We start from the raw sequence: 14,984 nt of genomic DNA, 5'->3' as shown, positions 1-14,984 counted from the left end.
GACAGTCGCTCGCTTTGCTTGTTGTTCGGGGAGTTTGGATTTTGGTGTCGATGTCAACAGTCGATTGTATTTTTATTTTGAAAAGATGCAGTGCCTTGTCGTAATAATAAAACTTAATCTTATTTAATATATGTTGTATGTTAGTTGTTATGAACTTAGTGCTAATGATTATCTCTAAAGTTTAATGGTTGACCGATAAAAGTGTGTTAAAATGTGTGATAATGTTTGTGCTTGGTGCTTGGTTTTGTGTTCGTTATTTCTGTTGGTTCTGACAAAGGATGGCGTGGAAGCTCAGGGATTCAGTGAGTACATTTTGTGTTTATTTATGAAATCTACTTACGGCGCTGGCCTATTAATGATAAACGTGACATATTCAGTATCAAAAATTACGTTCCTGTGCAGAAAATTGTGTGCATCATCAAGTTGCTGTACAACCACATTATTACTTATTTACATACTTAAGCGTTGATATTTCAATATCTTGACATACTTTGTACCTTTTATAGTTATGTGCCTTAAAGACGTCACTTTTAAACTTATAAATTTGTAAAAAACTGTTTTTTATTTTATCTTATACTATTATGAATAAGGCTAGTTATTACAATTCGTTCAAGTTGTCTACTCAGTAACTTTTGCACCTTTTATAACAGTAGAACATAAGAAAAGAAGAGATTACATACAATCTGTATCAAAACTTTGCATGTTTCAGTATCCAATGGGTTTGATAATAGTCAATTTAGGCAGGAGATTGACATTAGGCTGTCCCGTCTGGGACCATATAAAAAAAATCTTATATCTATGTGTATGCCATGGTACAGCTTCATTTAGGCAATATTAAAAAAGTTAACCAAATTAATAATAACACTAATGTGACCAATATTATGAATTTGTTCACTGAACTCAGTAAAGTTTTCATCAAATCAAAATAGGAAATATACATGTTTATCTTGAACTGTTTGAATAGTAAAATGGAAATAAGAAAGATAAATAACAAACTGACGTAAGAAGATTAAAAATGAACTAAGTTCATATAAAAACTATGTTTTGCCCACAACTTCATATGTGAGTAAAAATCAGTTTCCCGTGGGATTTTCAGGAAATCCTTTCTTAGTGCTCCCCTACACTGTCCTTGGAACCTACACACAGTTTTCCACGCCCAGTAGTTTCACTTGTGCGTTGTCTGTCAGTCAGTCACTCAGTAACACAACAGTTTTATATATATATATATAGATACATGTTTGCACATAGGATGGTTCTCAGAGTGTTTTGACCGCTGTGGCTGCATTGTCATTATGATCTGTCAATTTTCTTGAGAAAGGAATCATTTCCAAATCTATCATTCATAAAATTTACATTACCACAGTTCAGATTAATTATTTTAAAGTTAGATAATAAAACTAAATTTTGTCTTTATTAAAATTTGATAAATTGTAATGACAGCACAACACAGCTGCAGTGGTCAAAATGCTCTGAGAACCACCCTATAATCTAATATGCTTGTGCTGTTATGTGAATTATAAATAAAATAACCCACTTCTTATGAAAGTTAATATAGATTAACATGTAGTGTAGTGTATGTACTTTTTATCCCAAAAGTATGTGATTTCTATAGGATTTCGTCAAAAAGTTTGATTGTCTATGTACGGTCCATTATAAAGTAGTTTGTGCTGCTGTGCATAAAATAAAACATGTAAGTATTTTTAAATAATTAAGTACAATGAATGATAAACCACAGGTAGGTGTGCGGCTAGTATCGATTTATTAGATCTATAATTATGTAATTAGTAGTTCAATATTCTCTTAGAATGATCAATTGGACTCGGGACTATATTTTTTTATGTTTTCGAAAGTTCCATCCTAACCTTTTTCGGTTCGGTAGTTTCATAGATTACCCGCCTCAAACATACAAACTCACAAACGCTTACGTCTTATAAAAATAGTATAGATTAGTATTGATGTAGATAACAAAAAACGCAAATTTACGCAACCCTCGTTGCACGAGTCAGGCTCACACTTGACCGGTTTTTGATGTCAAGTGACGGACACGGACCTACGCAATACCGGAAGGATGCGACGCGGCATCCTGCGATAGCCGGCTTTTACTTGACGATGGCTGCTGAAAACTAAAAGAGACTGTTGGTAGACTAGATTATCAGTCTCTCGTCTGAGTGTTTTCCCGGTTTCTTCCCCAGTAATTGAGCGTCGGAGCCCAGGGCCTGCTTTACATTTTGCTGTAGACAAGACTAGCCATACTAATATTATAAATCTGGACCAGGTAACGCGTAACAAAGGTTCTTCAGTGGCATAGCTGTCACAGTTAACTGTATGTATATAAAAGTACAAATTTTTATTGTGGACATAGCTATTGTTATATTGATTTTGTCGACTTCTGTGGCGCAGTGGTAAAGTGCTGGCCTCTGAACCGAGAGATCCCGGGTTCGATTCAGTATCCCATAACACAAGTCTCGAACTTTGGGGCTAGCTCAATGTGTGTAATTTGTCCTTATATATTTATTTATTTATTTATAATAATAAATATATAATAACTTAAAGGTTGTTGCATGGAGTAATTATAAAAACTTCTAGGCTTTAAAGTTTTAATTTTTAAGTTTTTACCTCTAATAATTATAAATAAATTATAGAAGGCCGTGAACATTAAGGTACCTACGTCTGTTTGGTACATAAATTACAAAGTTCATTTAATTTCTTAGTCACGTCTGTCTGAGATCTAATACATTCTCGATACAAACGAATTACTCAGAATTTGTGGAGCAAGTTCAGCAAAACGTGAGAACGCATTTAATTAGTCATACCTACCTACTTTTGCAATTAATTACCTTTACCTAAGTACATTGTATTTTCCAGTAATACGGCAAACTAGGTACTACTACTAACTACGGCAAGCTATACCTACCTCTGTCTATCTCACGGATCGAATAAGATATAAGTATTGCATACCTACAGACAAACATTCTACCAATCTTGTCCTGTTGCCAATTGCACGATTGATCAGGCAAATTGAATCGGTTATTGTCTGATATAACACCCCATCTCGTAAACAGAAGTGTGAGATTCTTTATGTCACTGTCATCTCTCGGATAGGTAAAAAAATAAACATAAATATTTTGAAGATCCGGCTGTAATTTTACCGGCCAGTTTTCTGACATCAACCCTCTTTGCCTATGCTGTTGCAATCAGCTATCAAGCCTTCTTGTCCCGTATCCCTCTCGCCTCGTGCGGCATCCATATGAGATAATTAAATCACACACCTCATCTTTTGAGATTCTGTATCTGATGATGAATGAAATCTTCAAACGTTGAGTCTATCCAACAAATCTATTCTTATTACAATAGAGGTGTTTCATTGCTTCATACCAATCCACAGTTGTTGAAGTGAATGACCTATCGTTTTCGCGTAGTGTCGGCTAGTTTATTGTCCAGTGTGTCCAGGATTAAGTGGTATATTCAGGTCACCTCTTTATTCTGAAGATGGAAATATCAAGCGCCTTGAGTTGCATACATAGGTACCTCCGTCAACATCATCATTTCAGCTACTTTTCGCCCATTGCTGAGAATAAGCCTCTCTTCTTTCTGTTCGCCATCTTCCTTGTCCTGATAGTCCTGTCCGATAGTTGAAAAGACGCGTTGCCATTTTTTGTAAATTATATAATAGAGCTACATATTTAGAATCGTCTCGTCGTCGAAAGAAAGCTAAAATCATACAATTAAGTACCAAATAAATGAAATTATACGTGCTGCCTAAAAACTAAGAGCTTTTTGGTTTGAAATTGAAATAACAATTTTGGTTTTTTTAACCACTGTAGAAAGTAGCTCAGTGACTTTCTTTTAATAATTAACTTGTATGAATAGCTCATGCATTGTTCGAAAGTATTAGTTTCATATTATTTTTCATTAGTTATCATACGGATGTTGCACCGCCCATAGAGACGAAGCCCGTCGCATATTAAATTGTAGTCACGACAAATTAATAGCTATATATGAATAATTTAATGTTTTACACTTGGATCAATCGGACGTGACGTCATGAGTCATGTCGTACCGTGGCCCTGCTTGGAAGTCGTCATTCCCATACCAAGAGTCCAGAAATACATCACCAGTATACCATGACCAGTGCCTTTGAAAAGTTCTCATGTAACTTATCCAAAATGGCCGTTTGAGAGGGATCACGACAAAATGGCGGTTCTAAAAACAGCTGTTAGTGAGAGGATCGTTGCCTTTTAAATGGATTTTTTTATCTTGATTGCAACCGCTTTTAATTAACAATAGTCGTCAAGAATATTATATGATCCTGTATTAATTAAAAGTTTATTTTCCCATGATTTTAAATGGTATTTAATTAGGATGCCTGCTGTTTAATTAAATCATATCACAATTTGAAGAAATCTGTTGACTTTATATCACCATGTTCTAATGAATAAATGATTATCTATCTATCAGTCTAAACATTTTCATTTGTCTGACATATTTCTAGTTACCCGTTGTCCGCGGCAAATAACATCTTACATTATATCATATTGTATGTGTCCGAGATCGCCCCATAATAATTTCCATGTTTATTTATAAAAAAAAACTTCATGTTGACATATGCGACTATTTGTTTTAAGTTTTATTTAGTCGCCTTCTGTGTTTACGTCTTTATGGCCGTTATATGTCGATGGATCTACTGAGCCATTCACCAATTTAGCTTGGTTGGTACTTAGAGATACAACGTGTAAACTATTTATTTTTACAAGCTATTATTTTTTATTAAGCTTTATGGTATTTTAACTTGAAATGTGTAACTATTTAGTTGTAACATAAAAATGTTACAACTCAATTTTGAAGAAGATGAGCTGAATTTTATTATTCACGTTTAGTTTGAATGACAATGCATTAATATGATAAGCATGACCTGAAGATGCACACAGGAACGGCTCCAGAAGTGGGAACTCCTCAACGTTTTACTGAACGGACATGTTTTTGTCACACAATCAGTTCTTTATCAATCCTTATCTAAAGGCTTATAATCAGCAAATCTGATTTAAATATCTTTAATATACATTGGGTATCTAGAGGTATACCTAATTATTAGTAATATCCTTAACACGATATTATTTTACATCATCTAAGTAGGTATGTAAAAAAGCTACGAAAAAAATGAAATACATGTAATAAAAACTGGAAATACTATATACTTATTTAACTGCATTTGTTAGAGCATAAAAAATATTTGCATACGAGACACTGAGTCACGCATCGGATACTTCATCTGATTCACCAGGAAACCGAATACTGAATAATAATATACCTATGTATATAGAGGCTTAAAATGCCTGTTCGTATATTCTCTCATAATCATTCCACGTACGGAGTCACGCTCTGTGTCAATTATCTTTAAGGAGTTAATTAAATCAGACGTTTTAATATGGCGCTAGCCTAGTTAGGTTTGTTGTCTGGGCTGCGTGCGTGTGAAATTGCGAATTTTGTGGAAAAAGAAGCGTGTGTTTCTGTTGAAATTGCGAATTTTGATGGAAAAAGAGGCGTGTGCATAAGAGTATAAAATTTATGCATTAATGAACTCGTGGTTCTCAAATGCGAATGTAATTATTACTTATCCGAAATGTGTACATAATCAATCCAAAGCAGACTAGAGAGTATCCATTATGAGCAGATCAGCAAAAAAAGTCATGACAATTTTAAAATTCGAATCACGTAGTGTTTCGTGACGCGCTATAGCGTGGATAAAAATCACTGGCCAGTATTATCGTGACATGTAAAACGGGGTTTCCGTCGTCTATGCCCGTTGCAGACCCTATACAGGTTTCTGCCAATGCCAATGTCTACAATTCCATTTTTAAAGTCACGTCACTAGCTCGCAAAGGTAATGCAAATGGCGGGAAATAATTTACGACTAGCGGGAACTGTTAAATTGGATGAGTTTGGGAGTATAGAGTGCGATAACCTCGGTCACACCTCTTCAGGTTCTTTGTGTCAATGGTTTAACACATTTTGTAAACAGTTTTTGGTCATTCACACGTGTTTGTTTGAATTCTCTCTTCTTTAAGGGCTGAAAGTTATTGTTGAATTGTGATGTGAAGCAAGCATGAAATTTTCTAGGCGGAGTGGTCAGTTGTATATAATATAGTTAGTTAGATGATAGATGGTTATATTGTATAATTGTATTGATGATAAAGGTCAAAATAGTTTGCCAACTTTAGTAAATTTTTTTTAAATCCAAAAATGCTTTCACTAAGAAAAGAGATTAGATTTGAAAATAGTAATTGAAATAAATTACCTACCTATGTAAAGTATAATTAAGTACGCTCCATTGGCATGTCAATGACATTTTATAAAGTGTATGTGTGTGTGATTATGGCATAACCAATTATGATGACCACAGATCTGATAACAGCCGTGGTTTCAGTCGTAAAGTTGAGGTTATTGTACATACTTAACATGTACAGTTAACAGCACATCAATCTAAGAAAAATAAATGCAAATTCGCCCGTTATACCGCCGTATACTATAGGTCAATGCTGGGTAACTTGACATGCGGTCGACTGTACCGTCTACATCACATCGGCCCACTCAAATTCGTGGCAAATTCGCCACTATCGCCACAGAATAAAGGGTATATTTGACATGCCAACTGTATTAGATACAAATACCATTGCATTTAAAGTTTTATGAGCCTATTTCGTCATAAAGAGATTGTTCGCCCAAGTATGTGATGAAATGGAACATTATACTTATTATAGTTTGATTAATCGCCATATAAAATCATTTAAAAAATACTGACTGGCATTACGTTATTGGTCATGAACTAGATTCCCTAATTACCTTTCAGTCACCTTCCAGTAATATCAGTAATACCACTTGAAGCCGGCTACAATCTATCGCTGAATTCAGTCAGATGTGAATGAATGAGCATTGCGTATATTATATGAGAACTTTTATTTACTGCAAAAATCAGCAATGTATGCCGGATTCGCTAAAGTTTGGTCATTTTGGCCGATAGTGTATAGCCGGCATGACTTATTAGCATAATGGTGTTCAAGAAAAAGATTGTAAGCATATTCATGAATGTTACCCGGTATTTTCCCAATTTCTTCCCAAAATGTCTAAGTAAGTAGAAGAAACATCAAGATTTAACTTTTGTGGTCTAGTGGAAGCAACTTGTTGATAGGTTTGCGTCGGAGTTTTAAGAACTAAACTGGGAAAATTCCCGCAAACCATGGTTGGGCAATGTTGTCAGCTATGGTGGTCGGTGGTGACACAACTCTGCACGTGCTATACAGTCAGCAAATGCAATGTTTGAACGGTTTCAAATGAATCACAGCTTTTGTTCTAGTTGTTGTAATTTATGATATTGACGTTTATCACGGGATTTACGTTAGGCCATAAGCAATAAAGGTCTTGGTTTTAGCTTAAAACTAACGAAAAGCAACATTGGAAGTTGTCAAAAACTTTTTAATACTATTTTGTTTCTTGTATTGAACGTTCCTATCTCAAAAAATAACTAGGCTTCATTGCTCTTTCAACAAATATTCTTCACCAATGATTCTCTGCATAATAACGAAAACTGGAATTACCCATCGCATTATGCGACCCCAACCCTTCCTGTGGTTAATTTACAGTTGTGTTCCAAAATTTGAAATTTTGGACTTCAATGTTAAATCTCATTCTCGTGATTCAATTCGTAATGACTGCTTTTATAATATGTAATTATTCGCAGAAAGTAGTAATCTATGAGCCCAGGTGGGCGATGATATGGAAGTCTTGACTGCTCTTAATGTTAACAGTGTTCAATTTTCTGCGGCCGAACGCAAGCGGTTTATTTTTTAAGTTACAAGGAAATGTCAGCAGTGTAAAGTGACAATGACAAAATCATATTGTAGTATAAAGGTACTATAAATACGACAAGCAAACATCATGTTTGTTTACTATATGCAATCTGGTTCATAGTGGCAACATTTTTAAAGACGTAGATCATAGTCTTGATTAAATAAATATATTTGCATGAAATTGATAGTTTTAATCTTGTCCTCTGTGTGATATGGTTGACTGATTTAAAATTCTTATTGGCTCGTTGTGGTGCAAGTGTCAGTATATAAGATAGAGGAGATAGGAATACATTATTTCTAGCTTCATAATTAATAAACCTTAATTTTACCGATACAGATTTATTTTGATTACATTAGCCTAATTAGTCTTAAGTGACAAGAAAAAAATTGCTGACATTACAATGGATGAATAAAAATGTAAACTGTGAATTATAGCGGACTGTAGATTTAGGCTGGTAAAAATAAAAATCCAGGAGCTACGGAGAAACGTGACCGTTTATTAGAGGGAGAACGAACAAGAGAGAAAAAATTCGATACAATGTTGCCGTAATCAAAAAATTAAATATAAAAAACAAACTTTTTAATGTTGGTGTTCCAACAATGGATTCCATAGAGTTTACTGCACAGGACGGCAGTAATTTAGCCAGAGTGGCAATAGACACGCGAGGAGCCCACTTTTTAGCACTTTCGCTAATGGGCAGGCTAATTCGCCAAATTTATTGCCCGCTTCCCGCCGCTTGTGTTGTTTTCGTGTTGATAATTTGTTGTTTTCGGCTTTATTTAATAGTAACTACTTGAAGGCTAGGTCTGTTAACTGCCTTTATAAAGATAAAGCCCATTGAAGCAAACGATTTCGTATTTGGATTATTTAAATGTTAGTTTGAAATTCTAAATTTGAATCCCCCCTTGATGTCCCTATATATATTTACGCTACAATATTTGACAACAACAGTTTAGCTGATCAATTATCGATAGTTCCCCATATTAACGCAGGAACTCTTTAGTAGCGTGGATTCTGTGGGAAAAACGGAATTCCATGGACAAAGAATTTAATTAAAAACTTATTAGAAAGGGGAAAGGAGTATCTAATCAACATCACTATCAGCTAGAACTAATTAGATCTGTATATTGACTGACTTACCTTACATAACACAGCTATCGGAAGCAATTACATTTGCGACATACCAGCCCTCAATATGACACTCTGCTTCCGCCCCTGCTGCCGCTGCGCTCTAATTTTCAAGCGATTTTCAACTTAACTGCATTAAAAATAAACATTTTTCCTTCCTAATCGTAGTAGTTAAATATTAAAAATTACTTTGTAAACTAATCTTTATTAAAACGTGCATAAAGTTCATTTACCCGTTAACATGTTGTAGTCTTGCGAAAGTACATACTTATTGGCAAGTTACCAGTTTACAGTCAAAAGGTAAACAAAGATATACGCACTACAGAAATAAATATCGTTCGTTGATCTTTACTGCATCTCTGCACTTGATACTATTGTCGTAATATACCTTTTATTTAGTATTATTACTGATTAATTGGTTGAGGTAAAATCGATATTATATATACACAACGGCAGGTCATTCCCATTATGACCTAATGTCATTTTGTTATTGACTATAATTTTACTGGTAGTCTTACGGATATCATCCTGGGAAAAACATAATACAGAGTATGATATCTGCTTCTACTTCTACGCAGATTATAAGAGTCGATCAAGAGAAAGAGCTATAAACTGGAATTTCTTCGCAGGCGTGAGCAGACTCTTCGTAAGCGATAGGCTAGCAACCTATCTCAATTCCACGAGCCCCCCATACACCTAAGCGTGGCTTTCGAATTTCGCGACTGCTGGCTCTGTCTACCCCATAAAGGATACATATGAGACACTGTATCTGCATCTTACTAAAAGCGTTTTATTCTCACAGAATAGGATCAAAGATGTTATTGCAATTTACTTGTTTTTCTTTTAGAATTCAATATCCAACATACGATTTATCATCATCTATCTGTTGAGTTGACATCATACTTGAATTTTTATCTTTATAAGCACTAGGATACTGCACTGCATACAATTGTGTCACGTGTTTACAATGTTCTCGTTTAAATACTATTTTAAAATCCGGCAAATTAACTGAGCATTATGTCTTATTGGAGTTAGCGTCATTGGACTAATTGGGTTTTTTAGGTAAATGTTACAATACATAACACAATCGTGTTACAATTGTGAACATTACATCAGCATGTTCGTAATTGTAAAATTTTACGTTTAAGTTTCATATATCTAGGGTAACTTTAACATATGACAGCAGGCCTACCATACCACCTTTTAACTTTATGGAATGATTCAAATGCGTAGAGTACAGTTCAATTTGGAACCTGAATTGAATTTCCTTAAGTAGTAATATTATGTATGTTGTGTTAACAATTAACTTGATGGTATGAATTTACGAAGCAGATCAGTTTAGGTCCTAAACTGGATATTATAGTAAAACCTCAGATCAAGAACATTAAAATTTACGAAATTCAGATTTCATTAATCATAAGTAATTAAGATTACAGTTCACTTAAAAACGTAAAGAATTTATTTATTAGCCAATTCAAAGTCATATTACATTTATAATTGAATATATTTTTCCTGTATAATCTAATTTATGATTGGCGTAGTTACAGGAAGCGCTAATGGGAGCGCCAGGCGCCTCGTTATCTGAATGTTTCACAAATGGTTCACTGAGATTTTACTACAATCACATTTAAAATAATACCTTTTTCATCTTGCTTTTCCCTTGCATTTTTGTAATATGTGGGATTGATTTCGTGAAAGGACGCAACTATGCAACAGGAAGCCCTGGAAGTGAGATCTATTTAATTTGATCGTGACAGAGTCAGTAGCTCTCTCTGTCATCCTAGTTGTTACTGTCGAGATCGAGACAACATGACATTTTCATGAATGACGGAAGTATCGACAATATGCAATTATGTAGGGAAAGAAGAAGATATTCTTAATAGACAGCGATTCAGTAAACTTAAAAAATATTTATTTATTATTAAAACATTACCAACACGCCACTAGGTTGAGTAACATTAGCCTTATGCTAGTTACTCTCGATTTAAGTTCCTTATAAATGATTAGTTGTAGATTAGCAGTTACTAACTCAAGTTTGGCCGTGACCATATCCGTCACTAATACTAGAGTGTGCGAAACGAACGAAGTTCTGCAGACGGCGGCGCTACTGTCTTGACAACGACACATGTCCGATCTGTTATAGATAGTTCCACATATTACCGCAATAAATATTTCATGGCGCGGATACCAGTTTAATTTATTGTACACTATGATACGAATTGACCTACTCCGCACGTCCGTTTGACGCCAGCTAACATAATATTTTGACTGGTTTTAATGTGTAGGTGTGTGTTTACAATTTTGCCAGTGTTTCCATCTACTAAAGGTGAAACTGATTAACGGTTAATTATGACTATGCAAAGTTACGTAGCTTTTCGCACGTTGTAAACACAGAGGCTATCTGGGCTATGTAACATGTTATATAGCCTTCCAAAACAAAAAATACCTTAGTTGGATCGGTATTTTCAAGGAGAAACTAATAAAATATTATTAATGTTGTGTGCTGCATTTGTCGTGGAGAACACGACATTTTGAAGAATTACTAATTTAAGAAATTGCAAAAACTGTACTTTACTTTTTATTTTTATACCAATACGTTAGAAATATTATTATTGGTTTATAAACTTACCCTAAGTTTATAAACCTATAATAATATTTCTAACAAGCTTGCAATACAAGTACCGTCTCAAAAGAGATTTTAACGAACTTCGTATTTCAACAAATAGAATGGTCAAGATTGGTTGATAAACACCCAGTGTTGCCAGTTGCCAGTCAAGAGGACACAGTGCCTTTATTTATGTTTTTCTACTGTACATTTACTGATGTTTTTACATGCTAGATTATAGAACTAATGTCTAGCATACATGCTAAGACGTCGATTTAACAAAGTATTTAGCAGAAGCAATAACACTTATACGAGACTGGTGAACGTTACTCATGGCCTTGCAAATGCAAAAACGAGTTGTTTTAAACGTTTAAGTGTAACACGTCAATGTCTAGCAATCAGGACACAAGTGTGTGTTAATAAATGCCTCTTTATTTGGACTGAATTGTGTTTGTTTGTCTGTCTTATTATTAGTTTTGATTGCATTGCCGTTGTAGGCAAATTGTTTTGCCTTTCTCAGTAAAATGTTAAGAAAATGATCTTAGTGATGGACGGTTGTCAATGTATCATTTGTTGACTTCAATAACTTCTCGTTTGCTTTTAGGGCGTCATTACAAACTTATTTATCACCAAACATAAGGGTATTTAAATTTCTGCCGTAAGGTTATGAATGACGTTTGGCAAAAGAATTTTAGTTTGGTAAATGAAACTGGAAATAAACATGTTCTATTCTGACGTTAATCCTGGAGGGTTAATGTCAGGGCATCAAGACTTTCGATAAAAAATTAAAGTAAATACCATGATGCAAAACATGGATGGGACACATACGCGAAACTTCGTCGTCTGTGACCTTTTTGGTTAAAACGTCAACCGTTTGGTTAATGGCATATGGGTGGTTAAATACGAGTAGATTAATGCATATAGGAACAAATAAGTTATAGTTAGTGCAGCTGGTGAAAGTAGAGCGTTGAAGGGCTGTTATGACGTCATATATCTGTCCAGACAGATGTACAGTATACACCAGTATACCACCTTTTCTGTGCGTCTGCCATTCGTTATGGCTTAATTAACATTATTATGCTAAATATCTCTATGCCCTCCATATGGCACAGTCACCCACATTCTAGGAATAATGAAAACAAAACTACCTGATCTGACATTTCTTATGTATGCATTTGCACACATCTGTTATAATAATAGTAGATCTCTCATAAAGCAATGAAACTATTCACCAGTTTACATTATTGACTAGCTGGAATTATCTCATCCTCGCGTGTTCATTCAGAACTGTAGCGTAGATATAACTGGTATTGTAGATTCGGCTTTGATTTTATAAAGGCCGCGTGTATATCGTCGATCGTCCTCCTTGGAAATGCTAATACTGCCTTTAAGCTTCTAGCCAAAACTGTGTCACCTATGAAGTAATTTATTTACATAATGTTCATGATGGTCCATCAACTTTTTATTTTTGTCGGTTGAAATATTATTAGAGCAGCCTTATTACACCATGAAGTAATTTAGACAAATAAAGGCCCATTGTAGTCACGGTGTGCATAATTTTTGACAGTTGAATCACGAACTTGATTACTTGCTATGGGTATTTGGCCGTTATAATGATTTTGAAATGGTTTTTAATTTCAAACTAGCAGCTTGGGATGGCAGTCCAAATGGGGTCTGCAATACGGCGTTCTATTTTTGAACCCGTCAAGCTGTCAGTAGGAAACGACATCGCGTTCTAAATTTAAAAAGTGCGTACTGCGTCTGAGAACGCTATCATGTGTTGCCAAGTGCATAAAATGTGCAAGTTACGTTTTCTTTTTGCATGACTATTGTTCTTTGTTTAGGATGTTTTCATTTAAGATACACCTTGCTTTGGGCAGGTGGAGTTTAATGAAATTCGCAGATGCTCATTTGTGAATTTTATTTTTTTATATAATTTATGGAGTTGAAGCCGCTCTCAAAATCTTAACGAATATAAATATTTAAAATTATTCGCGAATATTTTGATATTAATAAAATTCTTAATTTACAACATTAAGAATTTTATTAAATAAAAAGAAATTGAGTTTTCAGGCCATAGTTAAAAGATCCTATTTTAAAGTATTATTGTAACATGTAACTTAAATTAGAAAAATACCGTTACACATTTTTTTTATTTGTTCTTAATTCGCCCAACATCTGTCCAAACACTATGTTGTCAAACACATGACAGCAAAAAAGTGAGACCATTAAAAATGGCGCGAAAATTAAGCATGTGTCGCTCGTCAAAATCGGTCATGTCGGAAGTTTAGATTTTGGACCTGAACAATTCGGGTGTTTGTGTGACACCGGTCGTTATGTATTGAGTAACAGATGTTTTACGATAATCATCTAAATACGTAACTTATTAACTCACCTCGAATGCTATATCAATTGCCTAGGCTATGTAATGTCCATTAGTGGCCTCGTACGTCATCCACGGGAGGACAAGGAGTGGTCCTTTTCTAGGGCAGAATCACACGCCACGAACATACTAAATCATCGTACAGTAAAATAAATAGGTACTAAATTAATTAATCGTATCCCGTTCTCGTAACGTACAGTTCCCTAGAATCGCGGGCCCTTACCGTCGTCGGCGGAAGTCTTAATTTACCGCAACACGATAATAGCACCCGCCTGCGCTCCTTCCGCGTTAGACTAGGAGTGCTACTCTCAATTGAAGACTTGTCTTTACAACAAGCTGCTGGAAGCGGTGCTGGCCCGGTGGCGAAAGAACCCAGTTAAGGCGAAGTTCCCAGGTTCGAATCCTACTCGAGAAGGGCACATGACTTTGTATGTAAACTGTCAAGTATTCACGTTTGTTAAGCTTACTTGTATACGACTTGGCCACTATACATATGCCATCAGTTACCTTCAGGCAACTTGTAATGACACCAGTTTTAGCAATAACCAATAACACACTCGATAAGCACCACGCCAAAAAATCTTCTAAGGGTATATGTAGAAATAAATAATTCGATCCCAACTCTCGAGTGGGAGCTAAATTAAGGGCTGTAACTTTTGGAAAAGAAAATTTTTACGTCCTTCATATTTTGTGACAAAGCTAAATGCTCTGTCACCGTTAGCGGCTGGTTCGTCTAATTAAAAAGCCGTCGAAAATTTGTATGAATCTCATTATACTGTGTGTTATGATTAAGTTAGCATAGAAATGTAAACGTAACCAGGTATTATATGAGGTTGATCGGTTATGTGATGTAGATTGATTACATGGGAATAATAAAAAGGAAAATGTACATAACTCGTAATGCAGTTTGGATGCGGTTTGGAGCTGAGGACTTCCTCAGCTACTCTCTTTCCGTTCTGAACGGTTTACCGGTTAAGTAACCGGTAAGAGAAAGATTCGATAACATTACCGTGCACCTTTCTA

The 14,984-nt window shown here is 35.0% G+C and overlaps 1 protein-coding gene across 1 annotated transcript in view; it reads left to right on the top strand.

Moving 5' to 3' along the window:
* The window catches only part of LOC128680658 (disintegrin and metalloproteinase domain-containing protein adm-2-like), a 53,969-nt gene continuing 38,985 nt past the window's right edge, over positions 1–14,984 (top strand). Inside the window, exon 1 of the mRNA XM_053763954.2 lies at positions 1–302. Coding sequence (XP_053619929.1) covers positions 212–302 — 91 coding nt within the window. The 5' untranslated portion in view covers positions 1–211. The remainder of the gene's footprint in view (positions 303–14,984) is intronic.

The sequence above is a fragment of the Plodia interpunctella genome, chromosome 24, assembly GCF_027563975.2.
Source record: "Plodia interpunctella isolate USDA-ARS_2022_Savannah chromosome 24, ilPloInte3.2, whole genome shotgun sequence".
NCBI classification, from domain to species: Eukaryota; Metazoa; Arthropoda; class Insecta; order Lepidoptera; family Pyralidae; genus Plodia; species Plodia interpunctella.
Note: the sequence above shows the minus strand (reverse complement) of the source record. Positions and strands in the feature narration are given on the sequence as shown.